Here is a 19,392-nt window from a genome sequence, read left to right on the forward strand (position 1 = left end):
CCTAGTAGAATAGCTTCTGTGGTTACACTTGCAAACTGTGTTTCCCCTGAAACTGTGGGAGTTAAGGAATCCCATAGGGTGTCTAGATTTAAGAGTATATTCTCAGCCTCACTTGGCCATAGAAGATGATACTGTTTTTGTAATTGTTTACCTAATCCTAATATTATTCTTGAAACTATTGTTCTCTCCATTTTTGTGGTATATAAAACTTAATCTAAACATGAAGTCTTTATTGAGATATTTACTTAAAAACAAAAAAGTTATCTATATTTTTATGAGCTATCTAATGTAAACGTAATTTATCTTATCATTTTGTAAAATAATATGTGGCGCGGCTTCAATTTCATGACCCAGATACATAATGAAACACTACGAAACCCATTCACACTGCACAATAGTTCACGATTCACTGGTGTGAAAAAAAAACACACGTATTTGCAGTTGCAATTTTTTTTATTAAGGTAAGTGGGGGGAAAAAAATGGTAAAAAGCCAAGGATAGAGCATCTTCTGATGTTAATGCAGCGGATCCTCACAAATACTTCCATATCCCAGTGTTTTTTTTCCAGGTGATTCACCACCTTTCACCAAGGAGGTAGACGAGGTCTTTCTTACGATGACTGCAACAATGAAGACTTGAACCATATAATAGAGTTAACAAAGTCTATATGATTTAATTTCCGTTCATTGCACTGTTGAACCTCAGAAATTACTACTGAGTTCTCGATATTTAAATAAACCAAAGCACAATTGTATAGTTGCCTGAAATATCTGCCGGACGAAACCACAGATAATTAGAAGAAAGGCATGTTATGCTCACTTGGTTCCTTCTAATAATTTCATGACATAAATACAGACCTGCAGTTTTAGCCTTACCATACTCTTTGTTGTCACAATTTCTTATGCTTCCATTATAAAGACTTGTAGAGAGCAAAATGCGCCAGAACTCGGCTGCAGATTGCACCAAAGAATTAGTAAATTGTGTTTTAGACACTTTTTACACTATTACCGACTTGCCCTCCGGGGGAACCGATTGATCCCTAATCTCCCTCCTCTGGGTCTCCCTCCCCTAACTGCAGCTTGTAAGTTCCAGCAGTACTTAACAATTATCAGCGTCGGAAGTGCAGCTCGCCAGGCTCTCCCTCACTTGCCTATTGACCTAGTGGCAAGCACTCTAAATTGCTTAACGCTCACGCAACTTTCCCCTCTCCGTTTCATTTTCTTCCCTCGGAGGATCTGCACAAGGATTAGCCCTTGTGTCGCTAATCTTCTGTTTATTCTGTGGAATCCGTGGGAATAATTAGCATGCTACTTATTCTCCCACATGTTTTTCCCGCAGTTTGGGCAAAAATCCACGTGGAAGTTTTTTGTAGTTTAACGTTATATCAGGTAACCCATTCACATGCATAGTATGCAGATTGTTGATGGGTTATATGAAGATTTTGGCACCGAATCCATGTAAAATCCTAAACGTGTGAACGAGGCCAAAATCAGCCAGCCAGCTCTATAGTAGGTCCAGGCTGGTGGACGGACTCTCCCTCCTGTTCTAATAAAATAGACCATGTTTTACTTACCCCTCTGTCAGTGTTGATTTCCACTCTCCCTATGGTGGGAAGAGCCTTTTAGAGGATAGGAACTATAACTGTTTGGATGTATATAAGTGCAATGTACTGTATGTATGGTTGTGTATATGCTATATATACACCGATTAGCCATAACATTAAAACCACATGCCTAATATTGTGTGCGTCCCCTCATGCTGCCAAAATAGCTCTGACCTGTTGAGGCATGGACTCCACAAGACATTTGAAGGTGTCCTGTGGTAACTGGGGCCAATACATTAGCAGCAGATCAGTTAAGTCCTATAAGTTGCAAAGTGGGGCCTCTGTGGATCGAACTTGTTTTTCCAGCACATCCCACAAATGTTTGATCAGATTGAGATCTGAAGAATTTGGAGGCCAAGTCAATGCCTTGAACTCTGTCATGTATATATGTGCAATGTGTGTGTATAGATGTGTGTATAGATGTGTGTGTGTGTGTGTGTGTGTATATATATATATATATATATATATATATATAGTGAAGGAAATAAGTATTTGATCCCTTGCTGATTTTGTAAGTTTGCCCACTGTCAAAGACATGAACAGTCTAGAATTTTTAGGCTAGGTTAATTTTACCAGTGAGAGATAGATTATATAAAAAAAAAAAAAGAAAATCACATTGTCAAAATTATATACATTTATTTGCATTGTACACAGAGAAATAAGTATTTGATCCCTTTGGCAAACAAGACTTAATACTTGGTGGCAAAACCCTTGTTGGCAAGCTCAGCAGTCAGACGTTTTTTTGTAGTTGATGATGAGGTTTGCACACATGTTAGATGGAATTTTAGCCCACTCCTCTTTGCAGATCATCTGTAAATCATTAAGATTTCGAGGCTGTCGCTTGGCAACTCGGATCTTCAGCTACCTCCATAAGTTTTCGATGGGATTAAGGTCTGGAGACTGGCTAGGCCACTCCATGACCTTAATGTGCTTCTTTTTGAGCCACTCCTTTGTTGCCTTGGCTGTAAGTTTCGGGTCATTGTCGTGCTGGAAGACCCAGCCACGAGCCATTTTTAATGTCCTGGTGGAGGGAAGGAGGTTGTCACTCAGGATTTGACGGTACATGGCTCCATCCATTCTCCCATTGATGCGGTGAAGTAGTCCTGTGCCCTTAGCAGGGAAACACCCCCAAAACATAATGTTTCCACCTCCATGCTTGACAGTGGGGACGGTGTTCTTTGGGTCATAGGCAGCATTTCTCTTCCTCCAAACACGTCGAGTTGAGTTAATGCCAAAGAGCTCAATTTTAGTCTCATCTGACCACAGCACCTTCTCCCAATCACTCTCAGAATCATCCAGATATTCATTTGCAAACTTCAGACGGGCCTGTACATGTGCCTTCTTGAGCAGGGGGACCTTGCGGGCACTGCAGGATTTTAATCCATTACGGCGTAATGTGTTACCAATGATTTTCTGACTCTAACCTCTGGTTTTCTTGGTGACTGTGGTCCCAGATGCCTTGAGATCATTAACAAGTTCCCCCCGTGTAGTTTTCGGCTGAGCTTTCACCTTCCTCAGGATCAAGGATACCCCACGAGGTGAGATTTTGCATGGAGCCCCAGATCGATGTCGATTGGCAGTAATTTTGTATGTCTTCCATTTTCTTACTATTGCACCAACAGTTGTCTACTTCTCACCCAGCATCTTACTTATGGTTTTGTAGCCCATTCCAGCCTTGTGCAGGTCTATGATCTTGTCCCTGACATCCTTAGAAAGCTCTTTGGTCTTGCCCATGTTGTAGAGGTTAGAGTCAGACTGATTAATTGAGTCTGTGAACAGGAGTCTTTTATACAGGTGACCATGTAAGACAGCTGTCTTTAATGCAGGCACCAAGTTGATTTGGAGCGTGTAACTGGTCTGGAGGAGGCTGAGCTCTTAATGGTTGGTAGGGGATCAAATACTTATTTCTCTGTGCACAATGCAAATAAATATATATAATTTTGACTATGTGATTTTCAGTTTTTTTTTAAATATAATCTATCTCTCACTGGTAAAATTAACCTAGCCTAAAAATTCTAGACTGTTCATGTCTTTGACAGTGGGCAAACGTACAAAATCAGCAGGGGATCAAATACTTATTTCCTTCACGGTGTATATATATATATATATATATATATATATGTGTGTGTGTGTGTCTATTGGTGTATAAATGTATATTATTACTGTATGTGTGCATGTATGATTGTTTTTTTTAATTATAATTCATCTTATTCATATCGTACTGTAATTGGTTTGTTGTAATGGTATGTTGGCTTTTAGTATTGTAATTCTTTGAGATTTTTCTATGACAGTATTATCTCCGATATGGCAGCATAATTGGTGTGTACAGTTTGAGGGCATTGTTCTCAGTATAAGGCAACATTATTAGAATATGGTGGCATTATTGTTGTGTACAGTAATTGGCAGCATTATTGGTGTGTACAGTATATGATGGCATTATTTATGTATAAGGATATATGGGAGGATTATTGGTGTGTACAGTGTATGGCACCATTATTGGTGTGTACAGTATAGCGTAACATTTATATATACAGTAGATTACAACATTGTATACAATATATATGACGACATTATTGAAATGTGCAGTATATGGTGGCATTATTGGTGTGTACAATAGAATTTAGCATTATTGGCGTGTACAGCTTATGGTAACAATATTGGTGTGTACTGTGTGGCAGTATTTTTTGTGTATATTGTATAGCAGTTTGTTTACATATTAATTGTTCGTACAGTATGGCAGCATTATTTATGTATGCTGTGTAGTGGGATTAGTTATGTATTCTGTAATTATGTATACAGTACAGTAATTATACTGGTGCACCTTAGAAACACTATTCTGACACTGTATTACACTTACCTTGACAGGATATGACAACAATTTCTGATAGGTTGGGTTTCTACCTCTGGGACCCAAACAATCGGGGGAACAGGGTCGCGGATGTGCTCATCTGTCTTTATTCAAGTCTAAATGGAAAAAGCAGAACAAAGTTTGCACAGCCACTTCTCTATTCAATCTGAAGCCAGAGTTGTCTTCCTTGCCTGGCAAAATGGGGGTTAGGGGATGCCTATATTGCTATAAGTGGGGGCACAGAGGTGTAGGCCACAACTTTCAAACATTGTTGGCATATGCTATAAATGTCTGAGATGGGAAAACCCCCTTCTCGTTCACTTTCATGTAACATAAAAGGACCACAAAGCTGCCAAATGGGAATGAGTATAAATCCCAAGAGCAGCATATACAAAATACATACACCTATATCTCAACACCTAGATTTTCTTTGCTTATACTAACTTAATAAGATTAACTTTATACAAGTAAGTACAGTAGCTACAGCAGAAAGTTCAGCTTCAACATGGTGACAATAAATTGATAGAATTTGAAATAAAATTCTGAACACTAGTCAAAACTAAAATATTCTAAAAGTCTAGAATATGTTGCATAATTCGTACGATACATACCCTACAGCTGCTGTGATTTGCTTATGAAAGTGCAAGGCTTGAGTGCTATATTTTTGTCTTGGCAAGCTTAACGTGTCCAAAAGTTATGACATTTAAGTAGACAAATTTTCAATGCAAATCTTCTTGCTCTAAAGTGTTTCCCACACATTTTTTTTTACTAGTGCCAGAAAAAATAATAATGTTTCCTGCCCTTGGTGTTTTATATTTAGTGTAGCTGTTGTTTTTGCCAAAGGTCAATGATTTCAGAAGAAATAATCAGAGGCCTTTTTATGACAATTATTGGTGGTGTGACTGAGGCTTAATAAATGTGAGAAACGTTACCAACCTTAACCAGTTCTAATGAACAGAAGTTTATTATTATGTACGTTCTAGTCACTGATGCTATGTTTCTACCCAATAAAACTTGACATCCGTATCTAAAAGAGCAATTCCATCCAAAATGTTAAAACCACCATAATTTCCCAGGTAAGATAGTGTTTGAACTGGCGCTGAAGTGCATAGAAATGTGGGAGAACAAGGAGACCAGAAAATGTAATTGTGCATTGAGCAACTTTTTATAAGAAGAAACAGAATCTTTAGTAAATGATGCTGCATCTGTGGTTGCAATATATGAAAAAGTCTAATAAAGGGAAAATCCTGTCAAAATGATCTTTTTGATATGCCATAGATACATATGAGAAAATCACACTGGCAAAGTCTGTCATCTCAGAACATCACTGATTTCTAGATTGAAAGGCCTCTATGTAATATATACCCTTTGGTACTGCAAAGAGATTTCGGTCATTGCAAACTGGTTTAAATGTTCCTTTTCCCAGAGTCTTTGTGCACTGTTTTGAGCGTTTTATAAGACCCTTTCATTCGGAAATTCCATGCTGGTCTGAGATTAGATGCTTCATCAATGTTATGGTTTCACGTGTATCTACGACGTATTATCATTTTAACTGGATTAAAGGGTTATACCCAATTTAGACATTTATGTTTGATAGAAACAGGTCCAAACTCTAGGACCCGCACCTATATTGAGAACGGGGGCTACCATACCCCAGTTTTGCCTAGTGAGTCTTTATATTCTGATCTATGGGCGTTACAGAAACAACAGAGCGAGGTGATTCGGATTCTCGAAAAAGGTGCGTGTCTATACAATTAATATAATAGCAAATGGTGGGACAATCGCTTTAAGTATATGGGGATCTGCTTACATAATTGCAGTTTGGTGCAGCTTGATCTGACTGAGACAACTGCCTAAGGGGCGTTTCCGAGATTTTCTAGGCAAAAACAACTGCTTAAAGAGTACTGGCAAGATACCCCAGGTAGAGGCAGAGTCAGGGTTTCACCAGACATTATGACATCGTGTTACCTGCTGGAGGTCTTTTGAGCTTCAAGAATTTGCAGATAACTGGATGATTTGGTCGATTACAGGAGACGTCACTTTACCGGCTTCATGGTTTGACATAGGTTTTTATGTGTCTTAGCCCGGACACTTCTGAATAGTTATTGGACTTTACCATTAGTTTATATATATATATATATACACAGTATATATAAATATATATATATAATCATGTGCTTGTGTACCGTATAATAAAGTATGTTGCTGACTTTTCCACATCTCATATCAAACTAACTTTCCGAATTCATTTTAAGTCTCCTGGAGTATTTTGTTTGTAGAATTTACAGCACATAGAAGCTTTTTTTTGCCCTTTCTTTTTCCGCTTTTTTTCCAAGGAGCCTGAAAACATAATTTGATTCCAATATAATTAGCATTTTGGCAATCTTGTGCACAAAAGCTTGCTTTAACACAATAATATTTTGGAAGATGCTAGCTTTGCTGTGGATTTGTGCCATTTTTTATAGTAGGGAAGAAATCTGGAATCTTCAAAGCACTATAGTGTGACTAGCAAACAAACATAGTGATGTCACAATATGCTTGGATAACACTTATTCTCTTCCGATGGACATGATACATTTGCACCCAAAACGTATGTTTTGTGTGATCTTGGATTTTCAGATTTTTCCCAAATTTGGTTGAATGAACAAAAAACCACTATACCTTTTGAAGGAAAGATCTTTGCAACTTACAGGGAGTTCCTATGTTAATGTACAACAATGCATACAGCCCCACAGTTTAAAACTCATCAACTGTCCATCTCTTCTAGTATGTTCTGTCTTTTTGCACCAAGTAGCTAAATTTCAATGAAGGGAGAGAACAGGAAGTTCACCCGTTAATGGTTGTCACTTTTAAATTACTTTCTCAAAAAGCAGATTGTGTGAAAAGATTTTTGTGTGCCCAAGGCAGGGGTTTCAGGTTGCATCCCCCCAGGGCCGATTCTAGCTTTTCTGCTGCCTGAGGTGAAAATTGAAATGGTGCCCCTCAGATTTTGATTGACATCCCCCAGGTTGTTCTACATCACTAGTAGCCTCCTCCAACTCTTGTAGATGCGCTGTTGCCTTGTACTGGCATGCGCGGTGCAGCCGGGCAGAGTTCACCTCGCTGCACGGTGCATGCCAAAGTAGTACAAGGTAGTGGAGCATCCGAGAAGGTTGGAGGAGACTAGTAGTGATGTATAACAGCCAGGGGGATGTCGTTGTTGATGTTGTTATTATAAATATATTCTACATAATTACAGCATCGAGAACCGAGCTCTGACATATATGGCTCCAAACCAAGCTTAATACACATATATACAGCCTCAGAATCAAGCTCAGTACATATATACAGCACCAGAACCAACCTCAGTACATATATACAGCCCCAGAACCAAGCTCAGTACATATATACAACACCAGAACAAAGCTCAATACATATAGACAGCACCAGAACAAAGCTCCGTACATAAATACAGCCCCAGAACAAAACTCTGTACATAAATACAGCAACAGAACCAAGCACAGTACATATATACAGCTCCAGAACCATGCTCAGTACATATATACAGCTCCAGAACCAAGCTCAGTAAATATGTACAGCTCCAGAACCAAGCTCAGTACATAAATACAGCACTAGAACAAAGCTCATACATATATCCAACACCAGAACCGAACTTAGTGCATATATACAGCCCCAGAACCAAACTCCGTACATAAATACAGCACCAGAACAAAACTTAGTACATATATACAGCTCCAGAACCAAGCTCAGTACATATATACATTTCCAGAACAAAGCTCAGTACATATATACAGCACCAGAACCATGCTCAGTACATATATACAGCACCAGAACCAAGCTCAGTACATAAATACAACACCAGAACAAAGCTCAGTACATATATACAGCAGCAGAACCAAGCTCAGTACATATATACAGCACCAGAACAAAGCTCAGTACATATATAAAGCACCAGAACAAAGCTCCGTGCATATATACAGCACCAGAACAAAGCTCCATACATATATACAGCACCAGAACAAAGCTCCGTACATATATACAGCACGAAAACCAAGCTCCGTACATATATACAGCAGCAGAACCAAGCTCCGCACATAAATATAACACCAGCACAAATACAGCCCAATTTAGTGCAACCCCTGGCGTATAGGTTTGTATGGCGTAAAACTACCACTCCCAGCATGACCCGAACAATGGTAAGGATATGCTGGGAGTTGCTGTTTCACAAAAAAAAGAAATCATACCACCCATCATCTCGCTGCAGATCATACAGTGACTACAGTACTGATTAGAGGCAGCATAAACATTTACATTAAGTGACTCACCGGTGATGTCTCTTCAGATTCTAGTTGTTCTTTTTCTCTTTTCTTTTCCATACGGTCCAGACCGCTATAATGACTTCCCCCGGCCACAGCCCATTTCTGCAGTTTGCCACTCAGATGTCTTAAGCTTTTCACTTTTCAAACATTTCTGCACCTATAAACGAAGATAAAGTTCTCATGGTGCCACACACTACGCTCCTAAATATAATAGTATCATAGACTGTGCCCCTGAATGTAATAGTTCCATACACGGTGTCCCTGATTATAATGCCACCATACACTGTCCCTGATTATAATAGCACAATACACTGTGTCACACACACACACACACACACACACACACACACACACACACAGTGCTTGTAGATAGTGCCCCCTGTAGATAGTGCCACCATAAAGCCCCCTGTAGATAGTATCCCCCATAGAGCCCCCTGTAGATAGTGCCCTACATAGATCCCTATGTAGATAGTGGCCCACATACAGTCCCATGTAGATTGTGCCCCACATATAGCTCCCCTGGCAGAGAATTCCACTCACACTTTTAAGTGAAAATAAAATAATTACTCGCCTAGATCCCGTCCTCGTGCCATCTTGTGTCAATGCAGGCCGGCTTTCTTTTGAGCAGGTCTGCCGTGGCTGAAATACGGAAGCGGTGCGATGATGTAATCACGCCGCTAGCATCGTTGAAAAGCGCAGATTGGCTGAGCAAGTCATTCTGCCCTGTCAATCAGTGTCCGTGCCCGGCCATTCAGCGCTTATGCATGTAATTGTATTTGCGTACTATTTCGTAGGTACAATTAGTGCAGGAGGGGGTGGTGGTGGCTGGTTTCAGTTGCGCCGCCGTCCCCTCAGAGGCAGCAGGCCGCCGCTGCGTGTGGTGAGAAGCTCATCTCGCTTCGTGGAAGGTGCGGCCCTGCATCCCCCACCTTCGGTCCCTGAAGTAAACCATAATAAATGTCTGATGGACAATGACTCATTTAATTTCCCACTTTTCCGTCAATCCCTAGCGTTCATATTTATAATGAATTTCGCCTCCCCGTCTCCTGCACCAGCAATCCATTTAGTTTAACAAAGAGGTTTAAAGGCAGAGCATTATTTTTTATTATAATCTGTAAATTGTAATCTCCCCCAATAGTACCCTAGACGGCAACCTACAATTCCTATCCCTAGTCCTAGTTCCAGTAAAACCATTATTGATAGAACATACTAAGGCCCCCTATACATCACGTTTTTTTCCCTGTGGAAAGCTCCCAACGTACACATTAAACGTTTCCATAGGGTTCCATTGTCAGCGGAGGCTAAAAGAGTTGACCTCTGTCTGGCCAGTATACTGTAAATCATTATATCGCAAAAAAAAGGTATGGAATAGCGTAGTAGACTATGCTATTCCATCCTGCAGATTCCAGTAAACAAAATGTGTACATTGAACATATGGTTCTTTTTTAAAAGGTAGCCCTTTGGGTGGACAAATGTCACTGTATGGCATCCGTCACAGACATCCGTTAAGCGGATTCGTCATGAGCTGTTCAGGAAGTATCCATTACATGGTTGGCATTGTAGCCTTTAGGTGACGGATGCGTTAAACAGATGCCTAACAGTGGCATCCGTCACCCATCAGCTATAATAGTATCCTTTTAATGGATACGTCATGAAAAGGGTCATGAGAGTTCATGATGTATCTATTAAACGGATACCAATATAGGCTATGGGTGATGGATGCCACTGTGTGGCATCCATCACAGCCTACGTTTAGCTTTTACCGGCGTATATGTAAAATGTAGGCCAAAAACTTGATGTGAACATAGTGTAAGAGATAATTTTAGCAGCCTCTCTCTACTCTAGTTAATAATTGATGGTTCAGAGCTGGGGACTCCACCCTATCAACTCAGAATTAGGCCCATGCACACGGCCGTGCCTGTAATTATGGGCTGTGATTGCGGGCACGGCCGGCCACAGACAGCCGCCCACATTTTTGGCTCGTGCTTCCATACAAATTATGTCTTATCTTTTGTGGTACATTTCTACGGCCCGGACGCCTTCCCGTAAATACATGGGAATATGTCCATGGACAATAGAAATGAATGGGTCCGCAGTTCTGGACAATTTTTAAGGTCGTGTGCATGGTGCCTTGAAGGATATTTGAAAATGTGTTTTCTAAACCAAACAACCCCTTTAAGTCCAAATATTACACAGTAGACTTGTATCCGAACTTCTAGCAGTCTACTCGTATACTATTTGAATAATATATTTTATTATATTACATTATTATTATTTGGCTGAAGATGAGATTGTGTAGTCTAGTATCACAATGTCTAAATCATCATCTTCAAAAAAAATAAAAAGGTGCAACATATTCAGCTCTATTTAAGTTTGCCTCTTATTAGCCTTTTGTAAATGCAGTTAATCTGTCTTGATTTTTGTGTGTGATGTTTTTGTTTTTTAATATTGCACCCCTTTGCTGTTGTGACCTGTTTCTACAACATTGCGTGACAAAGATCCAATACAAAACGTCAGTAGTAGACGTTCTGTTTATACCCTTGATAACAAATCCAGGAATATTTTTAAGAAACACTCTAATGCAGATACATGTGTGTATTAAGTGACCTTGACAGACGCTAGAGACCCATTTACATGAATTCCCTCCATTATGCTTAATATGTTTCTCTAACAGCAGTTGGTGTCTCGTATTAACACTGTTTTTGTTACTAAACCAGCTGAAAGCCTTTTAGTTAACTTAATGACTTTCGGAAAATGGCTCTGAACATTAGAATGGCAAAGCCAGACTCTTAGCGTAGAATATGAAAGCATTAATCGAGCCTTTATCTTGAATGTTTTCCATTATTGTACTGAGCATGGTAATTTTTCTCTTATAGCACAGTATGACTAGCAGTGGAAATGCAGTATGCAACGGAAACAATGTCTTACTTGAGGCAGTGTACGATAAGTGCACTGTGAACTAGTGTCAGGTCTTTTGTAAAAGGCAGGGAACCGTGACACTAGAGTCTTCTTTGTACTCCTAAGTGACCAAGTGGGCTCCTTAAGAAGAAGTGCTATTTTTCTGCCTGAAGTAGATATACTGGGGAAAGGGCAGTCTGGAGGCATGCAATCGATAGACAGGAAAGAATATTGTGAATCACTCCCACACCTTGATTGAAATATTAACATTGTAGATTAACTGTTATTTTTGCAAAGTAGCTCCAAACTTGGGCACGCTTTAAAGGGAATATGTGGTCAGAAAAATGTCTCTTGTTTGAGTCAAGTTTTTGTTAAACATCTATATATATTTTATAGTTCGCAGACAAGAGAACGGCGACAGCACACTGCAAACACTAATGCCATCTAAGCCACTAAATATAAATAAATATGCATTACTGCTAAATCTACTTACAATACGGGGGTTCTTAGCGCACATTTTGATCAAATTGTGTGAGCCCACCTGGCACGACAAGGCGATCTCTATGAGGTGGGAACCTACGCTGCACATACACCCGGAACTGGGACTAAACCTACATATTCTTGGGGATGGTAGGAACCAGCATTAAACTAATTTAAATCACCCAGGGCAGAACGGGAGGAGTACAAGATTAAAAAATGGAGGAGGTCACTAACCCCACATATATGAATCAAATAAACAACACAGAAGTTTCAACAGCGCTTTCCAATAAAATTAAACAAAACGTGTATACAGGTGCAAGAACGCCTGTGAATGCAAATTTATACAGCACACAAGTGTGTGTATATATATATATATGTGTGTGTGTGTGTGTGTGTGTGTGTGTGTGTGTGTGTGTGTGTATGTGTTACACGCATATATATTGTGACATCCTGGGGACCACTTAGCTCATGGGATCGCCATCTCCCAGGTGAGATGGTTGGCACACATAGAAAGTTCACTCCAACTCCTTGAGTAAAAGGTTTAAACCAGCCGCAGCTAGCTTTATTGTCTTCACAACAGCAATCAGTGGTACAACATTAGGCTATGTTCACACGGGGTATTTTGTCGAGTTTTTTGACGCGGAAACCGCGTCGCAAAACTCTGCAGAAACGGCCCGAGAACGCCTCCCATTGATTTCAATGGTAGGCGTCGGCGTCTTTTTCCCGCGAGCAGTAAAACTGCCTCGCGGGAAAAAGAAGCGACATGCCCTATCTTCGGGCGCTTCCGCCTCTGACCTCCCATTGACTTCAATGGGAGGCAGGAGAAAGTGTATTTCTCGCTGTTTTATGCCCGCGGCGCTCAATAGCCGCGGGCGAAAAATGGCGCGATAATTGCCGCGAAAATCGGCGTGCAGGGAGAGGAATATCTGCCTCAAAGTTCCAAAGGGAATTTTGAGGCAGATATTCCTCCCCCAAAATACTCAGTGTGAACATAGCCTTAAACATACAAAATAAACCCAGGTGGGCAGTCATCACATTATTATAAAAGGCAAGCATACAATGAAACACCTCTTTTATAAAGCTGAAGGCAGTTAACACAGGAACACACATTTAAGGATAGGTGATAGAAACCACTCAACTCCTCCTCTCCTCCCTGCACAGTGACTACTTCACATGACATAAAGCATGCTCGCAGCTCTGTCGACGTCATTGGATCTTTGTCTGACTTGCGATCCTTTTAGACCGGCCAATTACCCGGCAAACGACCATACATATGAACGCTCGTTTACGATCATTGCCCTGTGTAAACAGGACAACGATCAGCCGATAATCAAGCAAATGCTTGTTCATCGACTGATCGTATAATTTCTGCAGCATGAAATATCGTTGTCGGCAGCACATCTCGCTTGTGTAAACAGAGAGACATGCTGCCGACATGATAGAAATGTATGGTGATGAGCGATCGTAGTAACGATTGCTCGTTCCCATGCATTGCTCCTTGTGAAAGGAGCAAATGAGCGCCGATCATCGAGCTGTCTCGTTGATTGGCGCTAAGAGGACTCGAGGTTAGTTTTCCCAACACAAAAATACCTAATGTTTTAAATGTAAGATTAAATTGGATACAAAAAGCACATGTACATAAATGAGCCGACTCACTGCAGTAGTCTGCTCCAAGTTTCGTGTATGGCTGGTCCCGGAATGCCCAGTGCATTTTCTCATAATCCGCGGTGACATAGCGTCGGAACACGAGATCTCGCTAGTTCTGATACTGTATGCCGCCGGAGTTCGTTTTATTGCTGTATACACCTATCTGGATAAGGGTAGGTGTTCACGGCTATAGTTCATAAATTCTGTCAGCATACAGTGTCAAAACGTGAGATCTTGCGTTATGAAAATGTCTGCCATTAGGGATTATGGAAAGGTGCGCTGGGCAGCCCGGGATCAGCCTTGAAAGAAGTACGCAGCAGACTCTTGCGGTTAGTTGACTCCTCTACATATTGTACACGCGCCCTGTAAAAAAAAATTGTATTACTTATATTTAAAAGATTATTTCTTTTTTAGTGGGAAACATTTTTCCTATTAAAAACAGAGATGGCTTCTCCATCATAGGTCCTATTTAAGTCTAGTTGTCAACTGCAACGCAAATCTCTGAAACTGCTGTTTACATCTAAGAGCAAAATGTCTGCCTCATCATCATGGAAAGAAAATAAAACAAATAATCTGAAAAATTGGGAAAAAAAAGAGTTTGTTTCTTTATATGTTAAATTAGTCAAGTTAAAAAAATTTGTTGTGCTTTGCATTGTAACAGTCTTTTCATCATTCAGGTTTCACACATTCTGCATATATTATACTGTATATGTGATTAAACATGGCACTTGGAAGCAAAGAAAAAATCTGCAAACATAATGACTTGCTTTAAAAACAAATATTGGACTTTTCCAGTTTTTGTTATTTTCAGAAGCTCTTCATTGATATAAAAGCTGCTCAATACAGAAAAAGAACATGAAAGTATTGATTTCTTTAAGCTTTGGTTTTGACAGAGACTTTTCAGAATAACATGAAAGGCGAGGAAAACAAACTTTTGTGTCCTTGACTAAATCCAGCCTGTTTCTTCACTTGAAACACCAATACATTTTAATTTGGACATATTATGACAATACCCGGGAGATGTAAATTATGCTTAAATATCTCAAGGAAAAAATGGAAGATAATGATCAGACAGATAGAAACCATGAACACCGCATTAAATAATACAAAAACCCAGAAGCAAGTGTGGCAATGAAAAAACTAAATTAAAAAAAGGCTTAATCCCGAAGTTTCAAAGTAGGCCAGCCCTTAAGGGGTTAAACACTACTTTCTTATTTTGTATTCTTTCTTTTTAATGCCCGAAATAAATTTTCAAGACTGTAACTTTTTCACTTCCGCATTTTTTTGTGTGCCTTGTAGTGTGGGTAGTGTAGGAGTAGCATTGCTTTTTTGTAGGTTAATTTTGAACATACATTTTGTTAACCGGTGACCGTAATTATGGTTATTTTCAGCACTAGGGCATTTGAATTAATGACTGCCATGTACATATGGAGTATTATGGTTGCCCATCTTTTATAGCCCCAAATCGTTTGAAGGGAATTTCCACCAAAAAACTAAAAATAGCTATATATTAGTAAATCAGTAGTAAAAGCAGTGGCTACATTTTGGTAATTATATTTTCTTTTGCAGTGATTGTCATTTTTCTGAATTGTTGTGGAGACCATTTTTATAAAAGTGACAACAGGTGCAGCCATATTGGTTGTCGCTGTTGAATTAGCTTTTCAGAATTTGATGGTAAAACTATCCCTGAGTAAAAGGACAGTTAATCGTCAGTTTCTGAGCAGCTACAGTGAAACTTCCCCAAAAGACCACCTCTTTCAGAAGACTACTTTTGATCTAGTCCAAATTTTTCTGTGACTACTTTTGATCTGGTCCAAATTTTTCTGTGACGGATTTTCGGTTCCCTTATAGACTATGTCTGTTGGCCTTCTTCTTTAAAGGGGACCAGCCATTTTCTTGCGATTTTGGGTTGTTGTCTCAAAGATGTTTCAGATAATTACTAAAATTTGGCTACTTCTCTATCTTCTAATTTAATAATAAATGCCATTATTTAAATTGTACATTTTTACTGAACAGGAACTAATAAATTATTATATACATTCTCTCTGTCCTGGTTATTACAATACGTTTTTTTATTATGCTCTTTAATAAGAGTAATAATAATTATTTTATGCCATTTTCATCCATAGGAAGAAGATCTTGAAGCTCAAGTTTCATTCCTACAGGGACAACTGAATGATTTAGACGCAATGTGCAAGTACTGTGCAAAAATCATGAATACTCACCTTGGTAAGTATTATTGTAATTCACCACATTTCCTAAAACTGTATTTCTTTTATAGAAGGCAATGATCTTAGATTATAATTACAGCATACCATCACTGGTTTTATGAACTATATAAAAATGTAAAAAAATACCTTCATCAAAAATTATTACCTCCCCTACTTGGGACCTATATGTATTCAGAGATTTAAAAATTTAAACTGAAGTATTGTAATTACAAAACTCAATACAACCCACAAGTCAATGGAATAGTGTCACGTTGGGTTCGTGGACCCACTGGGCCGTACTGCCTTGACGGTATGGCAGCAGTCTATAGTTCGTATAGTGTACCTGTGGCAGCTCCGACGGTAGCAGGCAGGCTCGGCTGAGACTAGGCAGCAGGCAGACGTCAGGCGTGGTGTAGCAGGACAGGCTTGGTATGAAGCACAGCACAACTACAGCTCAGCACGGCACTTGACCAGGATAATATGGGATACAGGATACAGGTACGGGAAACACTGGGAACTGGAAAACACTAGGAGACCATTTGCATAAACAAACTTTGGGTACGACAACACCGCTCAGGTATGGGAGGAAGGGGCTGGGCCCTTCTTATAGTTCAAGGTACTCATGGGCTAATTTTACATTAAAGTTTGGTGCGCGCTGCCCCTTTAAGAGCGGGCACAAGCGTGCACGCACACCCTACGGGACCCGGCCGAGGTGAGCGGAAGTGAGCGCTGGCTTCTCCTGAGGAGGAGACTGGGGCCAGCACTCGCAGACCCATTGCTGCGGCCGTCAGGAGGTGAGTGAGCCTGACGACCCGCGGCCATGGACATGACAAATAGTATTATTCTTATATATCTCCAGGTCAAAATAATTAAAAAATATATATTCTTACACATTCTTCCTGTAATATCACCAATTTTTATCATCCATTCTCCTCATATCATAATGATAAAGTATTGAAGTGCATAGTTTGAATACTTCCATTTATGGAGTGTATTTTCAGAACCATTTCTTGTAGTAGGTGCGGAGGCTACAATAATTTATCTTTTGCTCTAGTGGAACTAGTACAAACGTGCGTTACTCAGGTAGCCTATAAATCTCATTGGGGACTGTGTAATGATTTATTAGCACTGTGGCTTTTAGGAGCATGTTTAGTAAGCTGCTATTTAAATTGAGCTCCAATACGCATTTGTAGATCAATTATTCTAGATTGAAGGTGCTTCAAAGGCTATGGACAGCTTTTCAGGTTTTTTTTTGCATTGTATATAGCATATTACTTGATTAAACATATATAAAATTGGTTTTAGTTAAAAATTAATATTTAACATAGAAGCTACTATGGATCCAGTAGCTAAAAAGCCCACACTTCCAGGGCGCCAGAAATAACAGACAGTGAAAAGTCACTGGAAGATGGCACATGCCTGAGAAGGTAGGGAAAGATTGACAGTGCAGTAGAGAATTGAGACTAGGTAGAGAATTGAGATGGTACAGAAGAAAACCCACTACTGGTAATTCATCCTTCATAATAAGCATATCCTACATTACATGGCCAAAAGTATGTGGACTCCTGACTATCACACCTATATGCGCTTGTTGGTAGTGTCCGACTGCAGTGTTTAGGGCTCACCAGTTAGTTTGACTCTGGGGGCCCACCCTACAGCTACATACAAATATAACCTGTTAATTTTTAGACTTTATGCATGCATACATTATGCCAATCAGAAGTGTATTGTGCACTGAAGTTGGTATGCCATATATAAGAGTGAGTTTTTCCTTAAAGAGGCTCTGTCACCAGATTTTTGCAACCCCTATCTGCTATTGCAGCAGATCGGCGCTGCAATGTAGATTACAGTAACGTTTTTATTTTTTAAAAACGAGCATTTTTGGCCAAGTTATGACCATTTTTGTAGTTATGCAAATGAGGCTTGCAAAAGTCCAAGTGGGTGTGTTTAAAAGTAAAAGTCCAAGTGGGCGTGTATTATGTGCGTACATCGGGGCGTTTTTAATACTTTTACTAGCTGGGCGTTGTGTATAGAAGTATCATCCACTTCTCTTCAGAACGCCCAGCTTCTGCCTGATCACGCTGTGACGTCACTCACAGGTCCTGCATCGTGTCAGACGAGCGAGGACACATCGGCACCAGAGGCTACAGTTGATTCTGCAGCAGCATCAGCGTTTGCAGGTAAGTAGCTACATCGACTTACCTGCTAACGCCGATGCTGCTGCAGAATCAACTGAAGCCTCTGTTGCCGATGTGTCCGACACGATGCAGGACCTGTGAGTGACGTCACAGATCTGCACTGCCAGAAGCTGGGCGTTCTGAAGAGAAGTGGATGATACTTCTCATCAGAGCGCCCAGCTAGTAAAAGTATTAAAAACGCCCCGATGTACGCACATAATACACGCCCACTTGGACTTTTACTTTTAAACACACCCACTTGGACTTTTGCAAGCCTCATTTGCATAAATACAAAAATGGTCATAACTTGGCCAAAAATGCTCGTTTTTAAAAAATAAAAACGTCACTGTAATCTACATTGCAGCGCCTATCTGCTGCAATAGCAGATAGGGGTTGCAAAATCTGGTGACAGAGCCTCTTTAAATAGGGTTTTCTGTAATTTAATATTTATGGCCTATCCTTCAAGTAGGCCATCAATGTTTGATTGCTGGTTGTCTGCCACGTCCCCTTCACAGGCACATCAGCTTGTCTGTCTATGTGACTGAGCTGCAGCACCAAGCACATCCACAACTGTATGTACATCCATTGCCTGTGGGAGTGGCGAAGACCCTGGAGGTCAAACCCCCACATGTTAGCCCATCAAAGTTGAAGTCCTGGAAAAACTCTTTAAGCAATGAAAACTCTCTTTTCATAAAATATATTTTTTTATCTAATATAGCTGTAAGCATGGTAATATTAAATTGTATGGTGGCCATATTTGGGATCTGTGTAATACTGTACATTGTACAGAGTCTGTCCCTCCTGTGAACGTGTGAAATACTTTCAGTATATGACACAACCACAGCGAGACACCATTTATCTGTAATGTTTGGATGTCTCGTACGCTGCACAGACTGTGAGAACGGGGGAGCAAATATGGACCCGAGCGCTGCATTGTTTACATGCATATTTTTATACAAGCATACTTTCAGTCATATTTTTTATAACTGGTATTGGGAAAGCCCTCTTATTCTTTATAAAAAAGGAACACTACTCTATTAACTGCTCTTCACAGTAAAATGACCATCAGCCCACCTCTCACAGTACAATGACTATTAGCTCACGACTCACAGATACCCCCTATAGGTAGTGGCACACAGCCCCTTGTAGGTAGTGCCACACAGCCCCTTGTACGTAGCGCCACACAGCCCCCTGGTAGGGAGCGCCACACA

General features: G+C 40.1%; 1 protein-coding gene across 3 annotated transcripts in view; it reads left to right on the top strand.

The window, feature by feature from the left end:
• Positions 1-19,392, top strand: part of TBC1D5 (TBC1 domain family member 5) — a 475,979-nt gene that overhangs the window by 419,529 nt on the left and 37,058 nt on the right. For all 3 annotated transcript variants that reach the window (XM_075827228.1, XM_075827227.1, XM_075827229.1), the window contains one exon: positions 15,924-16,023. In XM_075827228.1, coding sequence (XP_075683343.1) covers positions 15,924-16,023 — 100 coding nt within the window. The remainder of the gene's footprint in view (positions 1-15,923; positions 16,024-19,392) is intronic.

The sequence above is a fragment of the Rhinoderma darwinii genome, chromosome 5 (genome assembly GCF_050947455.1).
Source record: "Rhinoderma darwinii isolate aRhiDar2 chromosome 5, aRhiDar2.hap1, whole genome shotgun sequence".
Taxonomy (NCBI): Eukaryota; Metazoa; Chordata; class Amphibia; order Anura; family Rhinodermatidae; genus Rhinoderma; species Rhinoderma darwinii.